The sequence below is a fragment of the Delphinapterus leucas genome, chromosome 9 (genome assembly GCF_059928025.1).
Source record: "Delphinapterus leucas isolate spDelLeu-1000000601 "Yukka" chromosome 9, BTC_Dleu_Yukka2, whole genome shotgun sequence".
In the NCBI taxonomy this organism is placed as follows: Eukaryota; Metazoa; Chordata; class Mammalia; order Artiodactyla; family Monodontidae; genus Delphinapterus; species Delphinapterus leucas.
This window is the reverse complement of record NC_143137.1, coordinates 78938217-78961822: the sequence shown is the minus strand read 5'-3', so window position 1 is coordinate 78961822 and position 23606 is coordinate 78938217. Positions and strand designations below refer to the sequence as shown.

The 23606-nt window shown below is 34.1% G+C and overlaps 1 protein-coding gene across 2 annotated transcripts in view; it reads right to left on the bottom strand.

The window, feature by feature from the left end:
* SEMA3A (semaphorin 3A) overlaps nucleotides 1-23606 on the bottom strand; it is a 237674-nt gene that overhangs the window by 88510 nt on the left and 125558 nt on the right. For both annotated transcript variants that reach the window (XM_089917757.1, XM_089917756.1), the window contains exon 6: nucleotides 17223-17342. In XM_089917757.1, the coding sequence (XP_089773883.1) occupies nucleotides 17223-17342 (120 nt within the window). The remainder of the gene's footprint in view (nucleotides 1-17222; nucleotides 17343-23606) is intronic.

Genomic DNA, 23606 nt, shown 5'->3' with positions numbered 1-23606 from the left:
AGTTTGGAGCAATACAATCCTACCTTAAGAAACAAGAAACAACTCAAATAAACAGTCTAACCTTACACCTAAAGCACTTAGAGAAAGGACAAAAAAACCCCCCAAAGTTAGCAGAAGGAAAGAAATCTTAAAGATCAGATCAGAAATAAATGAAAAAGAAATGAAGGAAATGATAGCAAAGTTCAATCAAACTAAAAGCTGGTTCTTTGAGAAGATAAACAAAATCGATAAACCATTAGCCAGACTCATCGAGAAAAAAAGGGAGAAGACTCAAATCAATAGAATTAGAAATGTAAAAGGAGAAGTAACAACTGACACTGCAGAAATACAAAGGATCATGAGAGATTACTACAAGCAACTCTATGCCAATAAAATGGACAACCTGGAAGAAATGGACAAATTCTTAGAAATGCACAACCTTCCGAGACTGAACCAGGAAGAAATAGAAAATATGAACAGACCAATCACAAGCACTGAAATTGAAACTGTGACTAAAAATCTTCCAACAAACAAAAGCCCAGGACCAGGTGGCTTCCCGGGCGGATTCTATCAAACATTCAGAGAAGAGCTAACACCTATCCTTCTCAAACTCTTCCAAAATATAGCAGAGGGAGGAAAGCTCCCAAACTCATTCAAGAAGCCACCATCACCCTGATACCAAAACCAGACAAAGATGTCACAAAGAAAGAAAACTACAGGCCAATAACACTGATGAACATAGATGCAAATATCCTCAACAAAATACTAGCAAACAGAATCCAGTAGCACATTAAAAGGATCATACACCATGACCAAGTGAGGTTTATCCCAGGAATGCAAGGATTCTTCAATATACGCAAATCAATCAATGTGATACACCATATTAACAAATCGAAGGACAAAAAGCATATGATCATCTCAGTAGATGTAGAGAAAGCTTTCGACACAATTCAATACCCATTTATGATAAAAAACCATCCAGAAAGTAGGCATAGAGGGAACTTTCCTCAATATAATAAAGGCCATATATGACAAACCCACAGCCAACATCGTCCTCAATGTTGCAAAACTGAAACCATTTCCACTAAGATAGGAACAAGACAAGGTTGCCCACTCTCACCACTACTATTCAACACAGTTTTGGAAGTTTCAGCCACAGCAATCAGAGAAGAAAAAGAAATAAAAGGAATCCAAATTGGAAAAGAAGAAGGAAAGCTGTCACTGTTTGCAGATGACATGATACTATACATAGAGAATCCTAAAGATGCTACCATAAAACTACTAGAACTAATCAATGAATTTGGTAAAGTAGCAGGATACAAAATTAATGCACAGAAATCTCTTGCATTCCTATACACTAATGATGAAAAATCTGAAAGTGAAATTAAGAAAACACTCCCATTTACCACTGCAACAAAAAGAATAAAATATCTAGGAATAAACCTACCTAAGGAGACAGAAGACCTGTATGCAGAAAATTATAAGACACTGATGAAAGAAATTAAAGATGATACAAATAGATGGACAGATATACCATGTTCTTGGATTGGAAGAATCAACAATGTGAAAATGAGTCTACTACCCACAGCAATCTACGGATTCAATGCAATCCCTATCAAACTACCACTGGCACTTTTCACAGAACTAGAAAAAATTTCACAATTTGTGTGGAAACACAAGAGACCCCGAATAGCCAAAGCAATCTTGAGAAAGAAAAACAGAGCTGGAGGAATCAGGCTCCCTGACTTCAGACTATCCTACAAAGCTACAGTAATCAAGACAGTATGGTACTGGCACAAAAACAGAAATATAGATCAATGGAACAAGATAGAAAGTCCAGAGATAAACCCACACACATATGGTCACCTTATCTTTGATAAAGGAGGTAAGAATATACAGTGGAGAAAAGACAGCCTCTTCAATAACTGGTGCTGGGAAAACTGGACAGTTACATTTACAAATATGAAGTTAAAACACTCCTGAACACCATACACAAAAATAAACTCAAAAAAAGGAAAACATAGGAAGAACACTCTATGACATAAATCACAGCAAGACACTTTTTGACCCACCTCCTAGATAAATGGAAATAAAAACAAAAATAAACAAGTGGGACCTAATGAAACTTAAAAGCTTTTGCACAGCAAAGGAAACCATAAAAAAGACGAAAAGACAACCCTCAGAATGGCAGAAAATATTTGCAAAGGAATCAATGGACAAAGGATTAATCTCTAAAATATATAAAGAGCTCATGCTGCTCAATATTAAAAAAACAAACAACCCAATCCAAAAATGGGCGTAACACCTAAATAGACATTTCTCCAAAGAAGACATACAGATGACCAAGAAGCACATGAAAACCTGCTCAACATCACTAATTTTTAGAGAAATGCAAATCAAAACTACAATGAGGTATCACCTCACACCAGTTAGAATCGGTATCATCAGAAAATCTACAAACAACAAATGCTGGAGAGGGTGTGGAGAAAAGGGAACCCTCTTGCACTGTTGGTGGGAATGTAAATTGATACAGCCACTCTGGAGAACAGTATGGAGGTTCCTTAAAAAACTAAAAATAGGGCTTCCCTGGTGGCACAGTGGTTGAGAGTCCACCTGCCGATGCAGGGGACACGGGTTCGTGCCCCGGTCCGGGAAAATCCCACATGCTGCGGAGCGGCTAGGCCCGTGAGCCATGGCCGCTGAGCCTGCGCATCTGGAGCCTGTGCTCTGCAACGGGAGAGGCCACAACAGTGAGAGGCCCGGGTACCGCAAAAAAAAAAAAAAAAAAAAAAAAAAAAATCCCGAGAAATAGAACTACCACACGACCCAGCAATCCCACTACTGGGCATATACCCTGAGAAAACCATAATTCAAAAAGAGACATGTACCACAATGTTCACTGCAGTTCTATTTACAATAGCCAGGACATGGAAGCAACCTAAGTGCCCATCGGCAGATGAATGGATAAAGAAGATGTGGCACATATATACCATGGAATGTTAGTCAGCCATTAAACGGAACGAAACTGAGTTATTTGTAGTGATGTGGATGGACCTAGAGACTGTCATACAGAGTGAAGTATGTCAGAAAGAGAAAAACAAATACCATATGCTAACACATATATATGGAATCGAAGGAAAAAAAAATGGTCATGAAGAACCTAGGGGCAAGACAGGAATAAAGACACAGACCTACCAGAGAACGGACTTGAGGATATGGGGAGGGGGAAGGGGAAAAAAAAAACCCCCAAAACCAAAGTCTAAAACTTGATAAAAATTTCCTACATGAAAAAGCTTTAGCAAAGAACAGAAACATGCAAGTTTTAGTAATGGTAAATAGTAAAATGAACATGTTAGAAAGAGAACAGAGAGTCAGAAGGTATGAATTTCATCTCAGTTTTCACTGGATACAAGGTTACTTCTGACCTCTTGCAGATTAAATTTTATTTCTTGCAGTTTTCTATTTCACAGGGTTTTTGGGAGGATGAAATGATCTTATAGGAAGCACTTTGAAGAATATAAAACACTATACATAGGATTTCAGTTGTGCATGATTATTTCAATTATTTCTTTATGTAAAACCATCAATTTCTCAAATTATTGCTTTAGTTATTAAAACTTTCAAACATCCTGGGTAATAACACTAAATGTCAAGCATTTGCAGCGTGGGGGATGTGATTTAAAATTGGTGCTAATGCTTAACTCAATTTGTGGTTTCTGTTCTGTGCAAGCATTCCATTTCCTTTTCCTCTTTTTTTTCTTGCAACTTTTCCCTATTGTTTCTTAATAATGCTTATATATTTTGAGGGCTAATACAGAGTTGTTTCCATAGATACCTACTCAAGACTAATAAAGGTATTTTCTAAACCAATTTGATACTTTCAACTTTGTTTTGAATAAATACAGGGTTTGTTTCCCTTTATTTCAGTAACACTAAGAAATGGTTTCTAATGTCTTTAATATAGACTAAGTTAGTTTTACTTTCTAGTGGACCTACGATTTCTACATTTTTCCATGGAATAAGTTTTAAACTATAAATACAACCATTGTCTGAGCCATGCTCTGAGCCTTATATAATTACATGTTATTGGAATAAATTTCTTAGACCATATAATAAGAAATGTTTACATATATTAGTTTAAAACATCGAGAGAAAGATTTCCTCATCTTTTTAAATAATATCCCTCCATTTGTTACTGTGCCCCCCCCACTAAAATATCCCTCCATTTGTTACTGTGCACCACCACCACCCCCCCACACAGAGCAGCTGTAAAGAGAAAGGCAGGTAAACGTATGACAACAACACAATTTATAGATTTATATAATAAAACCCAAAGAAACTAGAAAATTACTACACTTTCTGTTTAATGATAGAAAAGAAAGGCAGTATAACTACTGATATATAAAAATTCTATAGCAAATAGTGTGTTAAATCCATGAAGACAATAAATTTACCTAAGAAAACTGTTCAGAACATGCATTTTTAAGCTCTTATTCAACACTGCTTTAAATAATCAAATTAGAAATTAAAATTTTAAAACAAATAAATGATTTTACTCTTAGAAAACGGGTCAAGAATGATGATTGTTGCTAATGATTAATTCGTAATTTTTTATGTATGTCTTTTAAAGCTCAGAGACCACTTTAAGTGACCTTATTTACTTACTGGACAGCAGCCCAGAACATCTAGAATTTCTAGAACATCTAGAAGCATTTAGAACTTCTGCTAAAATACTTGAAAATAAAAGAATATTGTTTCTAGTTTCTCTCCACTCCTTAACTAATTCTCTCTCACCACCAATCTTTTTTTGGTCTCATTATTTTCGGCATGACTTCCCTTCTTAAAAATTTATTTATAATTAGAAATGTATGCCATTAAAAAATACCTTCTAAAAATCTATAGTCATATTATGTACAATTTTTCTGATTCTAAAAGATTCCCATCCTTTCCTCAAAACTTAAAAAAAGGGGGTTTCCAATTTCTTGGATTTTGAACTGTCTTATATATATATTCTCTAACAGAAGACCGCAGATATATGGACAAAAAATAGCCTCCCTCATAAGCTGTCAAATCATTTTATAGTAAAAACCTCAGTCAGTCAGTGGTTCTGATACTCAAAGCCTGAAAATCAACTGAATCAAAAAATTCATGTTTCACTGAAAGAAAAATGGAGAGTACTTTCTCTCTTACATTATGAGTTAAACAATGTTTTTAAGATATTAAGTCTTGTTGGACATATATGCATATAATCCCATAGATGTGCTAAGACTTCCAGGGTTTTCCATTGATAAAGAGTTCTATTAGTATTATCCTGGAGGGCAGGGATCTCTCTTACTCAGCTGTTTCTCATAATAGTTCTTGGTACCTAGAGAGTGCTTAATGTGTACAGAAAATGGAAGTTGGCCAGAATAATATTAGTAGCTAGCAAACGTAGCCAGCTATTCATTGTGCTAATATCAGGTATCTAGGAGCACTTCCAGTATAACTGTAGGGTACAGAGGAAAGAGTAGCATTCTATGTTAGTAACTGTGTTGACTGATACACTTACGTTATATACAGAGAAACAGAAAACACTGCTGAATGAGATGAGAAAGGACTAGAAGGGCCTAGAAGGGACTAGAAGGGACTAGGCTTGGGGAAACTAAAAATACTCATTAAAAAACAGAAAATAAATACATTGTAAATAGTAATTAAATTTGACAGTTTAGTTCACCTAAAAGTGATCTATTCTTAACTTCTCATTAATAACTTAGCTATTTTACCTTTATCATATTACATGGCGTTTCATTGTTTTTACTGGTCAGATATAAAATGGCCCAGGAATTAATATATGTTCCAATAATATTTTGCTATGTTCTGAGACTGTAAAAATTATTTAATATGTATCACATCTAACTTACATTATAAACTTCAGGGTTAGACTTTTAGATACGAGACAATGGTATAGTTTAAAGATTTTAATTTCAGTTTGTGATGTCATACATTTTCTTATAGTGACAGATGTTATTACTATGGTTAAGTGATAATGACAAAATCTATTCAGGAAGTTATTATTAACCATTAGGAATTACTCTTTTCTTTTCTCCCTTTATTCCTCCGTAATTATCATCTTTCTTTTCTGACTCCATACGAATAGTGGACAGATATGTTTTTTAGAAACTTTTTTTTCCTTTTAATGATAACCTATGTTTTCCCATCCTAGGAAATATGTAATAGTTACAAGTAATCAAGCTTAACAGCAATGACATACTCAGCTTCCTTAGTTGTATTAAAGTGTTTTAAATGAAGTTTCATTTTGCTATTCTTAACAGAATATTCTTTACTAACATATTAGTGACATCTACTGCTAACAAAGTGTGATCCTTCCAAGGACAAACAGTTCGGGAATTCATGAGTAGCTAACAGGCAGAACTGATTAATGGAGTTGCAGCACATTTATACAAAATGGAGATGACAAAATTAATCAAAACTGTTAAATTTAGTAGAGATTTTGCATATCTTTATGACATGGCTACACTCTTTTTTGGTGCTGCCTCTGCTCTATCACTACCAAATGACCTCAGCATTGTAGGACATTAAAACTGGACGCTCTAACGGTCTGCCATTCTTGTTCTATTTCCTGCTGTCAAATTCCTAGCTCCAGCCAGTCTTTTCAACTGCCTTCTACAGGTTGCTCTTACTCAGGAATTAGAAACAAACCAGAAAGCCAGTAAAGGTAGTTCCAGTTTGGAAAAAAGTGGAAAATCAGTTCACATTTTAAGATTCATTAACATACAATCATCTCAAGGGCTTTCACATCCAGTTATATTACAATTTTCTTAATTTGGGCACTGATTGGTTGATCAGAGTTGGCTGTATATTTACCTTGATATTAATAAAGAGTGTGATTTTCCCTTTTATTTTATTTAAAGGAAATCAACAGAAATAACAGGGAGGTCAGTCATTAGCTTTCTTATGGCAAACAGCAATATTCCACTACTTCAATAATTTCTCTTCCGTCAAAATATTTAATATGATTACTGCAAATATATAAAAATCATTGATCAAAGATGCTCTGTACCTTATTGGTTCATCCTAGCCTTGCAAGCCCAAATTTTATAATATGAATTATTAGTATAACTAGATGTTCCTTTAATTCATCCCCAAATGAGTAAGGTTTTGTGGTAATTTCTATGTTTTGTTTTCTATTTTCAGAATACTGTCATTTTTGTTTGACTTAGAAGATTACTTTCTTGTTCTGCAAAACGTGAGTATAATTTGTTCATTCATTCTTAAATGTGTTTAGAAAACCCACTGATAAATAAACTCTATAGGTGTTAAGCAATTACGTGGCAGTAATCATTTGATATCAGTCTTGGCATTAATAACTTTCAGGATCACTGAGATTCAAGTTTACTAAATTGTAAATGGGTCAAAACACAACATACAAGCCCCCAAATACAGCTCTGTACTGTCTGTCACTTCAATCCTATTGTACGCTAAGCAGAAGAAGGCAGTGTGGGTTTCAAAGGGAAAACTAAATTGGCTGTCACGAATTTCCCATACACATTCAGGTGAGGATTTTAAATGTACAAAAAGGGATGGTTCTCTTTGATATTGAAACCCTAACATTTTTTTAAATTAGTAATTATGGCTGAGTAATATTCTATTGTATATATGTACCACATCTTCTTTATCCATAAGTCAGAGAAAGACAAATACCATATGATATTGCTTATATGTGGAATCTAAAAAAATGGTACAAACGAACTTATTTACAAAACAGAAATAGAGTCACAGACGTAGAAAACAAACTTATGGTTACCAAGGGGGAAGGCGGGGAGGGATAAATTGGGAGACTGGGATTGACATATACACACTACTATACGTAAAACAGATAACTAATAAGAACCTAGTGTACAGCACAGGGAAGTCTACTAAATACCCTGTAATGACCATTATGGGAAAATAATCTAAAAAAGAGTGGATATATATATGTGTATAACTGACTCACTTTGCTGTACAGCAGAAACTAACACCACATTTTAAATCAACTATACTCCAATAAAAATTAATTTAAAAAATAAAAATAAAACAGAAAGCAAAAATATTAGTAATTAAATGAGGCGAAAGAGATTATTTACACTTATATGAATTTAGACAAATTTATAAACATATTGAAGAGACACATTTTTGATGAATCCCTTATGCTAACAGCCTACATTAAAGGCCAAAATAGTTATGATTTAGTAAACCATCACAAAATAATAAAAATTATACTTCTAATGAATAAAAAAATTTATACTTATCAATTTACAAAATTACTACTAATAATAAACTATAGTTCTCAAATGCATATCTTTATTTTTGCATAAATATATTTAAAAATAATATTACCATATGTAAAGTGTTATAGTGTTTAAAATGCAGAATTTATGTGTTGATCCAAAAGTGCCACAGGAATTTGGTAGATTGCTGAAAGGAAGGTGAGGGAGGCCGGGTTGGGAAGTGAAGGGATGTGATTTTCTCTTGTCTAGTTACTTAAAACATATAGTGACACAAACAATTTTAAGTAAAAAATGTTTCTTTTAAGGACATCTAAACACATGCAAATCTTCCTTACTAATATTACCAGGAAAATATTTTAAAGACCCTTCTTCTGTATAACATTTTATAATTTATGTTTAGTTGATATATGAAGTTTAGAGCATTTCAGTGTCATATGTAAGTAACTTAGGATATTTCTAAACTTAGAAAAAAAAATCCTTTTTCCCTTTCTTGAAGCAAAATAGTAGATCTGTTTTATCAAAATGTACTCACATCATTAGACAAGAAATCCTGTATGTATAGACTCTGCCCAAGGAAAGGGCATAGATTACTATCACTTCATCTTGTCTTGTTTTCCTTAAGCCATTTTCATTGTTTTCCTAGAAATACATGGCTGTTCAGTTAAGTGAGACTGTACATTCTACTACATCTTTAGTGAGTTGACATATTTAGGTATTTTTATTTTTCTATTATTTAAAATTCTTACATAATGTTATGGAATAAGCTAACATCAACTGAGTTGTTTTGTTTGTCTGTTTTGTTTTTGGTAAGAATAGTCTCTTTTCCAAGTGCTTTATAGAAATTTACTTATGCATAATTCTCATAACAACCCAATAGGGAGGAACGATTATCGTTTCCACTTGAAAAAAGGGACGTTGAGCACAGGTAGCTTACAGTAGCTGTCTCCAGCTGCTCAGTTAGTGCCCAAGTCAGGCGGTCAAGTTCCATAGACTCCATGCTCTTAACTACGACCCCAAAGGTTACCAATAACGTCTTCATATGAAAAAAATTAAAAGCTAAGCTGTGATATGGCAGGATAAATGAATATCCTAGATGCAACAATGCAGTCAATGTTTTTTTAAAAATTATATTAGAAAAAAGAATTAACCTAATGATTTATTTATTTAAGTGGTAAATACTGCACTTAATAGAGCTAAATTAATACTTAGGAAAACACATTTTATTGAAATTTACCCTTGGTTCACCATTTCATTGTTTCATCTGCTAATTTTGTTAAGCCCAATTTGACTAACAAGTTTATATACTATTTTAATACTAAAGACAAATACTTTATATATTTTTGATGTATTAAGTGCCCATATATTGACAATAGTCAATTAAATAAGACAAAACAAAATAGCCTGAGAACAGATTAAGAAAGGCAAACATAACCTTCAGGCTGGTTCTCTGTATTAATTCTCCAAATGTGCACTGTGTTCTATGTATAGAGCTGGTATGCAAACGCCAGCAGCAATCACAGTTATAATGAGCATCTACCATATTATTAGACACTGTTCTTAGTACCTTATGAGGACTGTCTCATGCATTTTCAGAAAAACAGTGTATTAGTTATTAACCCTATTTTACAAATCATAAATGGGTGATGAAAATAAGTAACATAAATTACCCCCCAAGTCACGAGGGTGGTAGATGGGAGGACCTGGGATACAAACTCAGGCCATCTGACCCCAGAGCCTGCAAAGAAGGTTCACTGAAGAGTTTCTTATTTGGCATACCCTAGATTGCAAGGCAAAGTGGTAGGCCCTGTGATAAATCGAAACATGCATATATGTGCTCTTGGGATTCAAAGGTGGGAAAGATTAAAATCCACTGAGAGAATGGTATGGTTAAATGAAAATGATAGTAAATTTAAGGGCAACCCACCCTATTTGAGTCTGTTAGTGTTTAATATTGGAGAGGTCATTTAGGATTGCATGACAACGAACGTGACAGGCAGCAAAATCTGGATTCAATTCACTTGTAAATTCAGAGATATAAATGATTTTTGAACGGGAAAGTACTGTGATAGCCATCAGAGCTGTATTTAGGGAGACATCTGCCAGTGGTATCTAAAAAGGAAGAGTATATATGGCTTATTGTGTTAGGTAATCTTACAAAATGAAGCATAAACAATAATTTATTGACTAAAACAAATTTTAATCATCAAAAACTGTATGCAGAATTTTTTCATCCTAAGATTGCAGACATCATTCCTTGGCACGGTTACCTAATTTGATATTTGCAAAAGTAGATAGCAGAATATGTATTCTCATCAGCCAACATCTCTCTTTGACTCAGGATTAATTTTATTGGGCATGTGAGGATTACACCTCAGAAAGCAGCTGAGGTAAATATATCAACAAAAATTTTATCAACATAAAAATGCAGGTTACTTCGTAACAGTTTTTCATTTAGATGTTATCATATTAGCCTTTGAGACAAATTTAATTAAAACCTTCCCATCTGAAAACTTCTGAAATTTTCTACTGTGAAAGTATTTGTGTCAAACCTACATTTAATAATATTGTAAACTTATTCCTTCTACTCAGAGGGATTAGAACAACATAACAAGTGTTTTTTGGGGTTATTTTTTTTTTATTATTTGGTCAAAACTATCCATGCTATTAAAATTCAATGGCATTGCTTGCCATCATTCAGCTTTATCTGGCTAAAATCCTTTAATTCCCCCACCCCTGCTGTTGGGAGCTCTAGGCTCATCACACTTAACCTCTGCCTCGGCTTCTCAGGAAAGAATTTGTTTCAGTTCATTCATGGTTTCAATAGTTGAGCAAGCCACACGCAACTGCACACTGGTCTTTTACCCTGAGCACACTAATCTGATTGTTTTTCCACTCTACAAACTCTGGGTCAACAATCAAGCTGCCGCCAGAAACTAATTAATTTGCAAACAGGCTTCTGTTTTCACAGAGGGAAAGCTTTTGAGAGCCATGTCAGAGAGGCCAGTCACACCATGGTTACACGCATTGTCATGGCATCCACTTCTCAGGGTAAATCTCTTGCTTGATGTCACTGCACACATGAACCCAGATTACTCAGTCAGCAGTAAATCCCTATTGAGGCCCACCAAGCTCTGAATGTAGTGACTCTAGAAGAGGAAATTGGTATAGACAGGCTCTGTATTCATTAAGCTGATGCTGAGACGAGAGAAAAATAATGTTAAGAACCAAGAGAAAAAAGAGAGCTGGCTATAATTTAAAGAATTTTCCAAGATATTGTCTCACTTTTATACATTTTCATCAATTTTAATTTAAAAAGTAGAATTTTCTTTAGTAAATGTAATCATACCCTTAAATATTATTTTCTACTCTCACCATTCAACTATAAATTCTGAAATAAGTGGTTCAAAATTTGTGATTAATGTGCCATACTTGAGGGTTGTACTTTTTAGCCCATCATTAAAAAATGTTAAAATAGCATATCCTAACTATTTTATTCAGCTACATTTTCTCAGAGGCCTGAAAAAAGAATCATGTTCCAAACATTGCCATTAATGAGTTAATTTTTATTCCGAAGTTTTATTCATTTTTTTTCCTCATAAGTGCAAAGTAATTTCAAACAAAACTGGTTAAAAGTGATTATGGTCCTTAGATAAAATATGACACAGAAAATAGGTCCTCAGAAAAGAAGAGCAAGTAAAGGTATACTTTGGGAACTTTTTCTTTATGAGAAAAAGAAGGCATATTTAGTGAGTGTATTAAATTTATCATCATTTAGAGAGCAGAATAATTTCATGGTATGTATTTTTGGAAAAAATTGTATTTCTGGCAGGTGGGCATTCTTTATCAGCATGAAAATTTTTCTTGGTAATAGATTCATAAGGAAAAAACCATAACTAATAGGTTGTGTTTAGATATAGTTATGGATACTTATTTTAAACTATTACATATCCATGTTTCAGCATGATTTCACCAAAAATAACCAAAAATACTAACATTTTTATTTGTGACTCTATGCACTGATACTTCAGAACTGTTAACTAATTACTACAGAATGTAATTCATAGAATATGTAATTCAAAAGTTTAAAAAGACTCTATCTTTGTTGCTTCTTTCATAGAGAATGTTTGTGGTTGCTCTTGTTGTTTCAACTGAATGGTCACTCAACATCTATAATACTCATCTGCTCATGTAACCATAGAGTAAGGCTTCCAGAGGGCTTTTTTTCCTCAAGGTCAGCAAAATATTACTAACTTAAGTCAGAGAAATAGTTCAAAATGGCATCATTAATAAGTCTGACATTATGCCAAGCTAGATGGTTAATTTTATTTATTAAAAAAATCCAGTTAGATACTCTGATACAGTTCATGCCTTTAAAGATGGTAGAATTAAAATAGTATATCAAAAGAGTTATACAAGTGATTTAAGATTAGGTATCTGGTACCATGCAGTATTAATTTGTGCTCTCAGAATTTATTTGCGGTTACATTTCTTGGTTCTATTTTCAAAAAAATATATCTTGTGGAGAAATTTGAATCTTCAGAGAACATGAAATATCCTAGTGCATGACCACAGAGGAAGCTATGCTGATTCCAATAAGGGCAAGCCATCCTGGTATGAGTGTTACAAGTGAGAGGAAGTGGAATGATGACTCACATACCATTTCAATTACAGGAAAAAAAAGCAAGTGAGTTGGTCTATCCACAGGCACAATCCTTTTAGGAAATTCCACTAAAAGAAAACAGGTCTTCCTAAAATGAGTAGGAAGGTCTAACACTCTGGGCACTGTAATTAGGTCTGTTTGTGTGCACTGGGCCTTGGCTCTCTCAAGGATCCATGTGGTTTCATGTATTAAACCCAGCTCTGACTGCCCTTTCACCCTGACTCAAATATAATCACTCACAGAATGAGTCTGACAAAGCTTACTAAGCATGCTCCACCCAATGGAAGTGGGATAAAGGATACAGAAAAAACTCACATTTATTAAGTGCTTACTACATGCCAATCACTTGCTTAGTACTCTACATGCATTATCATGTAGTCGATTTTTTCACAACTCTAAGAGGTAGGTAGTATTATAAAACCATGAATAGGTACAAGGTCAAGGTAAAACAGTGTCTCACTCTAAAGACTATAGTCCTTCCTTCTATCATAGAGCATTCCAATGTTAGTCCAAGACATAAATAAACAATGTTAGAAATAGTGTCCATCAAATAAATGTGGGTTAGCTATCCATCTGCTCTAATGAATGACTAATATGTACAAGAACTAGGTGATACTTACACAATAAATGATAAGAAATCATTACTATAACAGCAGGATAAAGTTGGTTTTTTACTATGGATATACAGAGAGAAATTTTACCTAATTTTTACACTGTTAGTAAACCAAAATTAGAATTGAAGTTTAAAGCTATATAATATCAAGAGAATTTATGAAGCAAAAAGAAAAAAACAGCGAATTTTGGCACATCAGGTCAAACTCATACCAGTACATTTTCTGGAATCAAAAGTTGTTCTAACATCTAGCAATCTTAAACTAGGGGCTAGTGTAAAGGATGATTTTTAAAAAGCAGTTATGGAAAAAATCAATAGATTCCATCTCTCATGTTCCTTCATCTAAAAGTTTGTTACTTAATTCCTAATGTTTCCTGGTAAAATGAAACTGAATTTAAGCCTTTATTGCTACTATTATAAAAATGTAAACTTTAGTGAGTAATTATGAAAATAGTGAAATTCCATAAAAGTTAAGACATTTCAAAATCCAATTCTACACAAGTTGTTTTTTATTTTTGTTTAGCAAGAACACAAATTAAAAGTCATCTGAAATAGGCCAACTAATTCTTCCAAAATAATTGAATTGGTTTGAATTGATTTGATAAAAGTAAAGTAAGTCCTGTGCCAAAATTAATTTCAATAGCCCAGGAGACCTTTCAAAAAGTACCTTGCAAAGTAATTTATTACTTCTTGCAGCACAACTGATGGTGTAGTCTATGCTGATGCCTCAAAATTCACTTATTTTATACATGCGTGTGTAAACATTATGTTTCCAATTTTGTTCTTCAGTGGTGTTTAATTTCATGAGGCTTATGAATCACACAGTCCCTTGGTTCTATCTCGTATGTGTCTGCATCCTCCACCTTGCCGCAGTTCTGGTTTCTGCACCCTGTCAAATGTAACCTTTGTGCTAATTTGGCAAAATCAGTTCTCACGTTTAGTGCTGCGAGACTGATAACTGAATTCTCAAATGAACTACACATTTGCAGAGATGAAGTACAGAGCTGCGGACAATGACTGTTTTCCCACAGTGTAAATTATTCAGACTCAGCTGTCAACATGTGAGTGCGTTGCACAAAAGCAGCTTTAACTTGATGACTTTTTTCCTCCAAGGCCATGAAAATGAAATGGATACTATACTCTCCTTTATGTTATTCCATCTTCTAATGAGATTTTCTTTCTCATGGACAGTGAAAGCCTGTATGCCCTTTAGAGTTCTTAGTAGATCAAAGTCTCATTCTTGCTGAACAAAAAAACAAACTTTCCCCTTCTACATAAATATTTCCGTTTGAGAGTAGACCAGATAGCCACAATGAAAGAGGTTTTTTCCTACTAATTTTGAGTCCATACAAAGCCTAGGTTTAATAATTAACAGTGGATATTCCAAAACTGTCCTCTGGGATTTTAGAGTTTGGGTCTTCAACGGCTTTACACAGAGAGCCTTACCGTGATCTCAGCTCAGCATTTTTCTTTTCCTTAGTGAGGCTTCTAATTTCTCAGATGGTCACCTGGGCACCATTCCACCTCCTCTACCCCCAGAGGTGGGTATTTGACTATATGTCCAGTCCCTTTTGATTACCACAGTGTTTGTACTCAATCATGAATTATTTTAGGCATTATCTGCATTTAAAGAACAGCAACTGGGAAGTAATGTCAAACTGGAGAAAATTGGGAGAGCAGGAAATGCAGGAAACTGAGAGAACAGACCCTTTTAAAGACAAAGGGCTAGTTAAGTGACAAATACCACAGGAGAGGTTGTCTAAATGGAGATTGATTAAAAAAAAAAAAAGGAAGTCATTAGCGGAGGAGCAGTTTCATGGGATCAAAGTCAGGTTGAAAATGGCTAAATCTGGTGAAAATGCTGAGAAAATAAGTTCCTAACCAGGCTATGGACTTAGATATCTAGGGACCTCGTGGTACACCATGATTAAAGGGAGAGTATGGATAGGGTAGACAAACATGTTTGCATGTCAGGGAAGAAATCAGTGGTGAAGAAGAGATAAAAACAGCAAAAACAGTAAATTGGGTAAATTTATGAAAAAAAAATCAATGCAATTAAGAGCAAAGCAGTAGGGTCAAAGGTAGAAGTTAAGGGGCACATCATTTTCACTAATACATGAAAAATAACAGGACAATCAGAAATGTTGTTACAGGAGGAATGAAATGCTGATTGAGGTAATTTGAGGTATGTTTTATGATTTAAATAGTCATTTTAGAATTGGGATATAGAAGAACGAAGACACACAGCTCATGGTCTCCTGAAATTTCAGCGAGGTTTTAGAGCATATTGTGATTTTTCTCTAACAAACCAGTGAAAGACAGAGGTGAAATGAATTTTGGGTACCCCCCCAGAGGTTCAGGAGAAGCAAGTGTGGCAGAAGTTCAAAGAGTGAGACAATCAAGCATCTTACTGAGTACATAGATGGACTGTAAGCCATGAGCTTCATCCTTATTAATGAGGCATGTAAAACCAAAGGAGAGTTCATGAATGCAAGATTAGAGACTGGGAAGCTTTATTTTATAGGACTGAAGGCAGAAATAAATGGAGATCATTATTTAATAATAAAACCATGAAATAAAAATAATATTTAATAAAATAAAAAAATATTTAATAAAAATAACCATGAAAATATGGTGGGGACGATTATAAAAAAATCTTTGATGAATGCATAAATGAATAATCCAAAAAAAAACACCTCTACATGGAAGACTTATATAAGGATTATTTGGTTCAAAATCTGAATGAAAATAGTATTTATTTATTTTTGGCATATAAATTTTATAATTTTCTTCTATGGTAAATTTATTTATGTATTAAAAAGAAAAAGAGAATTAAAAAAGTATCTGCCTTGCAAACTATAATATATTGAGTGGATAAGCAACAAAGTCCTACTGCATAGCACAGGGAACTATGTTCAATATCCTGTGATAAACCATAATGGAAAAGAATATGAAAAAGAATATATATATATATATATATGTATAATTGAATCAGTTTGGTATACAGCAGAAATTAAAACAACATTGTAAATCAACTGTACTTCAATAAAATAAATTTTTTAAAAAAGTATCTGCTTCATCAAGTATGACACTAGTGACTAAAGGTCAGGAAACTGGGTTCTTGCCCCAAATCTACTATTGGGTTAGATGTAATCTTAGACAAAACATTAATGTTAATTTCCCAACCTATAAAACAGGAGAAAGAATTTTAGGAAGATTAAAGGAGAATCAAATGAAATGATACAAAGTCCTTTCAAAAACACTTTCAATGTAATGCTTTTAGCACAACAATTTTTTCAAACATTTAATAACTTACGCTCTCAAGGCCACATGAGAGGTGTGGAGGAAAAAAAATACTACATCATGAGATTTGTTGTGGTGTCCCTGGAAGACAAGGCTGGTAAGTCATCTTATCTTTTTCCATTGCCTCCCTTCCGTAGCTCCAGCCCAGATCTATTTCTTTCCATAGTTAACTACTGAGAAACTTTAGTTTTGGCACAAAGCAAATATTTTCTTAAATTTTTAATCTCTCTTTTCTCTTTTTGTCCCACTTTCTCACACACACAGCCATGAAGTCACCACCGTGAGTTTATCTGCACACTAAATCTCAACTCATGCTGTTTGCACCGTATAAGGAAAGCTCTCTACTGACTTACTATAGATGCCCGTGTTTTGTGCCTGCATTCTGGCACGCACCACCTACCATTGAGCCACCTGGAATCGTGCTGCTCTGTCCTGATTGGGTGGTGGTGCCCAAGAGTTCGGAAGATAGCAAAGTCTCGCCCCATAAAATCAGCTGCCGTTCCAGAGTATAATTCTCCATCTGTGTTGTGACAAAATAAAACCACATACACATACTTTAATTCAATTGAGGCAAGAGAAACAAAACACACAAAATACAGGTTTCATGTTAAGACCACGCTAATGCTCTCTGCATCATTATGCAAAGCTACTTATGTTTATCCTGTGTCTTTGTTGAAGGGAGTATCTCACTACTCATTTAGCATTAACTTTGAAAAACTGAGTAAAGTATGATTCAGTGCACATTGCTAAAACATGAACTTTTATATTTTCTATTAAGACAAAGTACAAAACACAAATTATATGCGTCACATTGTCTGCTTTTATACGTTTCAAACTACTATGGTTCTAATATCTTTACTTTTTAGGGTAAAGTCTCATTGCAAAATCTTGCTTATAGTTTTGATTTTAATGGAAATTAAATTTCTAATACACTTCCTTTATAGTGGGATCTAAATTAATGAGATTTTGCTATAATTTAGAGAAGACTAGTATTTTCCTTGCCAAAAATTTTTCTTGCCTTTCATTTTTTAGTATATCAAGTGGGAAAAATGTTCTAACTTGGTATGAGCTATCATACAATCCAAAAACAAGTCCACCACATAGTTTCAGATATAACAGAAATGTGTTTGAAGAAGGGGGTATTTTGATAAACACAGGCCATAATCACTACAGCTCAAGATTCTGTTGTGCTTTGACTCATTTCTACTTAAGTTGAATTAACTCTAGGTCAGAGTTTAATAATGGGATAATCAGAAGGTTGGAATAGAAAGGAAAAAGAAATAAGGAGAAAGAGAAGTTAATATTTACTGAATACCATTTGTGCTTGCAGGGTAGTCAGGTGCTGGCTTGACACTTTCAAATTATCTCATTTAGTTCTGTCAACAACCCCATGACGTAAATGTTATCCCTATTTTACAGCTCAAGAAACCCAAGGTTGCTCAGCTAATGACTAGGCAAGTCAAGGTGAAAGTTCAAACCCAGGCCTGTTTAACCCAAGCCTCTTATACTAAATATATACCATACCACCGTTCAATAAACTGAACTTTGTAAAAATGACATTTTCTTTCCTTTAAACAAAAAGTGCCTCATATTATTCCATCCAGAAAATGCATTAATGCCTGCTTGCTTACAGTGAATTATCAGCAAAACAACAATAAATGTAACATTTTCTCCAAATAATCTACCATAATGACAGTGAAACCTATTATCTTGTTGATTATTTGGATACGCTAATGTTTCTGAATTCATTGACTCGAAAAATACTCAGAAAACAAAGTAGGCATACATAAATTATAACTTAAAACATTTGTATACCACTATAATTTCCAAAGGACTTTCTTGTATATCAATCAGAAATTTCTGTGCATCTTCAGTTATCAATACCTTTGGGAAAGTTTAATTAGTCTGATCCTTTATGTGTTATCTTTGTTCACACCCACAATTCTCACTTGCAAATAAAGGGCTTTGAAACAAAAATAGATCTTTTCAGTGGTCCAAACTAAATTAATTCCTCTGGCAGAACCTCTGGCTCTCTCATGTGTTTGAAGGTACCAGGCTTTGGAAAACTTCCAAAGCAGTGCAGAATAGCTACATAGACAGAATCACTGAGAAACACCAAGTTATAACTTTAAATATTAATAGAAAGACACCTTACCTTAGAGACTGAGTTTTTAAAAATTGATCACTTATTTTGAATTGTTGTGAATCAAGACAAATAAAAGTGATGGTTTGACAATGTATTAAGTATAAATTACTAGCTACATGGATGGTACTCATATGACACCATAAATTGCCATATTATGGTATCTTTGGGATTCAAAAGCATCTTGTCTTCTCTTTACTTAATTAAATATCAAGTTGCTCAAATCTGAGTTGCTCTCACCATAATATGCTACAATAATGTTCTATATGCCCACAAGGTAAAGAAATAACCCTTTTCAAAAGGCACAAAAACACTATGAACAAGCTATCTATAAGTTTCAAAGGTACTTTGAAACATTTTAATGCATATGGTCTACTTAATTTTAACCTGTATTCAATCACTGTAACATTTTTATTAAGGTTGAAACCTTATCTTTTTACAAATAATTGACTGATAGAAGTGATGAATTTTTAAACTTCAGGTGAATGAGAGAATGTTAGTTAAAAGCGTGTTGTGAAAGCAGCCTAAAATGTTCATGTCAATTTCAAATACTTTCATGTTGGAACACCTGTCTGTCATAGGGTGACCTGTATCCTCTTTACCTTGAAAAATCAAAAGTATTAAATTACTAGTTGAACCTCATTGCCCCCTCAACCACGTTACGTGATGAAAATCATGAAAGGCGAAAACAGAACAACCGAAAGGTGAAAACTGAGCAATTTCATATCAGACTGTAGCCAGACCATGCCTAACAGTAAGTATAATCAGAAATGGAAGAGTAAAGAATATCATCAGTTAATTGCTTTTTTCATTTAACTTTTTCAGTGTGAGAAAAATTCATAATTACGGTTGCTATTATATGTAAACTCTATTCCAGATAGAGTTGAAATAACAAAAACTGTAACCAAATAAACATTATTTGGATATTGATAGGTATTTGTTTCTCATATTCATTTGTTTAGCTCTTCTACAACTTATGACTCTTTTTTGATCCATTCCCACATGAGGAAAGCAAATAACAATATAAATGAAGGCAAAGGCAGAAACACTGATTTTCTGTCACTCAGAGAATGTAGAAGAGTTAGAAGAGTTCATCAGTAGAAGAGCTAGTGACTGAATTTATTACTAAAGACAGAATTTATAAAGAGTTGACTTAGAAACCAAAGGAAGGTTGTAGTTAAGGCACCAGTTGCCTCCAGTCATAGGAAATTACCTCCTACTCAAATATTATTTTTAGCAAGAGTCAACATGATATCTATGAGCTGGAGGGCACTAGATGATTAGGTGGGCATGAGGGCACATTCTCATGTTGTCAGTGCTCAATATCACTAACTCTTCCTTTACACCAGGCCTTAGATCAGATTTTCTACTCAGATATCTACAGGGTTCTTATCCAGGATGACTCCTCCAGAAATTGTATGACATATTTTTTATTTGGCCCAGCTGTATAGGTGGTAGAATATCCTACTCTTGCATTCTCTTTAAGCAGATATAAAATATCAACTCAGACTATATTTCATTTAATGTAATTGTGTATTCTACCCTGTATTAAAGACTTATTACATTCTTTGGCTATCTGAAATGACCTGACAATTTCTGAGTTTAGGGCTTCCCTGGTGGCACAATGGTTAAGAATCCTCCTGCCAATGAAGGGGACACAGGTTCGAGCCCTTGTCTGGGAAGATCCCACATGCCACGGAGCAACTAAACCCGTGCACCACAAATACTGAGCCTGCACTCTAGAGCCTGTGAGCCACAACTATTGAGCCCATGTGCCACAACTACTGAAGCCCGCACGCCTAGAGCCCATGCTCCGCAACAAGAGAAGCCACTGCAATGAGAAGCCCGCGCACCGCAACGAAGAGCAGCCCCCACTCGCCGTGACTAGAGAAAGCCCGTGTGCAGCAACGAAGACCCAACGCAGCCAGAAATAAATAAAATAAATTTATTAAAAAAAAATATATATATATCTGCATTTAAGCAATTTACATACCTTAGTTGGCTTATATTTGGAGAACAAATATATTTTTTTATTTTTTAAAAAAGCCCACTTGCCAAACTTCTTTTGTATGTTCGAGGTCCTTTATGAAGTTATCAAATTATGCGTGTTAATTTTCCAATTTTATGACCCTAAGTATAGGTAAATGTCAGCTTACAATGATTCAAACTGCATTATGGCTAAGATACATACTTTTGGGTTTTCCCATATATACTAAGTTACTAGTGAAAGAAAATGTATCTGTCCAATTTTATTAAATTGATGGTAGAATAATATACTCAAGGAATTGTTATACACATCAAAAAGTGGTTGTGGATACTCTGTCCAACAAAGTTGTTAAGTTTTTGTACAAAAGTACCATATAGGCAGTTTGATGTCTCAAAAATAATACATCAGACTGAGATAAATTAGTGCTGACAGATGTAACTAACAAGCTAGAAATTGTCAAATATGAAAGTTGCTCTTTCATATTTGAGTACAGTGCCATTCTTTCTGAACTGTAAGCTTTCTTAACTGTCTCTAAGGAAAGCATTCTTTACTGAGACGAACAAAAAGTTTAGTGAACTGCATTTCCACCATGGCAGCGTTACCTGAGAAGCATGTGTTAAAAACACAAGTTCATATGTACTCTGTACTTTTGTTCACAGCTCAAAATGAAGTAAAAATGTGGCTTAGATCAGTTAATGTATTGGATTACAATTCCTAAGAAGGGTGTGGTGAGAAGAAACAGAAGGTGGAAAAAAAAAATTTCCTGATGAAATCACAGCATTACTAACAAAGGTGTAAAGTGTATCATGGATGTGAGCAAAAATCAAACAAACCTAAAGACCAAGCCATTATGTTGTTAACACCTTAAGCAAATTCCACTCACAGCGTAGCAGAGTAATTAGAAACAGAGGGAAAAAAATATGTCTCTGAAACACACACACACACACACACACACACACACACACACACACACCCCGACATGGCATGGATGAAAGCTACTTCTTGAGAGTGGAAGGGTATGGGAATACTTTTACATTTTCACATTTGTTAAGCAACCTTTTCTGTAACAATAAATATACTGGCTTTGTTAATACTGTACTTTTAAAACTAACATTTTTTAAGTAGTTGTAAATGATACAAAATTAAAAATGTAAAATTTATACATTACCAAATCTCTCTCCTAGCCTCCCTACAGAAAACCACTATTACCTGTTCCTCTTTTTTCAGTTTCTACTTCCAAATATATGCCAGAAATATGTACGTACCCAAATGTAGTATGCTATTACGTTGTCTTATTTAATTCTCACAACAAACTAGTGGAATTTGCATAGCCATGCCATTTTACATACACAGAAACTGAGGCTCAGAGTGGTTCAAATAATTTCTAAATTATAGTTGATTAATTTGGGGAGTACCTTTAATACCAAGTGAGAGCATATTCTAATGTCAAATTATGTTCTTTCCTGACGCATGGCAGAATTATAGCATAGTTATAAAGAAGCAAGTAACCTCAATAAAGGAAGTCACAGCTTTTGAATTAAAATGGTGCTACAAATATTTTGAGGGATTTTACCAGGTCTAGTATGGCCTGCTCATTTTTCTGTATCTTGCTATTCAACTGATCCAGAAATTAACTTAAGTTGGCTTTAATAATCTCCTCTGTCAATAAGCACTAAATATCTCTGAAAATTATTCAATTACTTTACAGTACTGGCTAGGTGAGATCTGTCTGGGCTTTCATTTAAAAGCTGTTTCTCTGAAATGCCTAATGTTCTTTTCTAGCCATACATCCTCTCCTTGACTCATGCAACTTCCCTCATACTCTTTTCCTTTTCACAAACCTATACAGCTGTTTCAAGGAAGTTCTAATATAAAACCAAAACTGCAGCGTTTCATGTTCTTTGTGGACATTGTGTGGCTGCACGCCATATGAACTATGTAATACTTAGTTGTCATCATACTTTCTCAGTGGAATATTAAAATAAATAAGCAAGCCCCTACTGAGAAACATACCACAAAATAAAGCTGCTCTAGGCACACTTTTACATACTGCTTTTTTGAGGAATATCTATCTTTTTTTGTTCAGTATGCAATTTAAATAAGTATAGCCTGCAGGTTCAAACAAGATAGGACTCCTCCCCTTTGTTTAAGACAGTTTTCAAATTTCTGTGTGTGCACTTAAGGAAGTCATCCACACATAATCACTAGGCCATTTGCGAATAGGAAAATTATAAGTGTGTTACATTTGCTGCATTCCTTCAGGTCTTAAACTTTTGTTAAAGTGCTCCATAAATGGATCAAATGGACTGAAATTGTCTACATTTCCAAAGCAATAGAGGAGGTAATTCATGCTGTAATGGTTTTATTCTTAATAGTAAAAGGATCAGTGAAACAGCAATAAACACTAGAGAATACTGGAAAAAATATATTTTCAAGTTAATGCTGTAGTCAGTATGACTAGAGTCTTAGTTTGTTGAATAGAAAAAAGACTATTTTTTAAAATAAAAAGGCTAAACTTTATGAAATTATTATATGTCAAATAATAGCCTAAATTTACCTTTTAAAAATCTAGATGTATTATTCAAAATTTTAGTAGAAAGTTTACACCTGAAAAGTTTCACTTATTATTCTTTTGTGTTATCAAATAATTACTT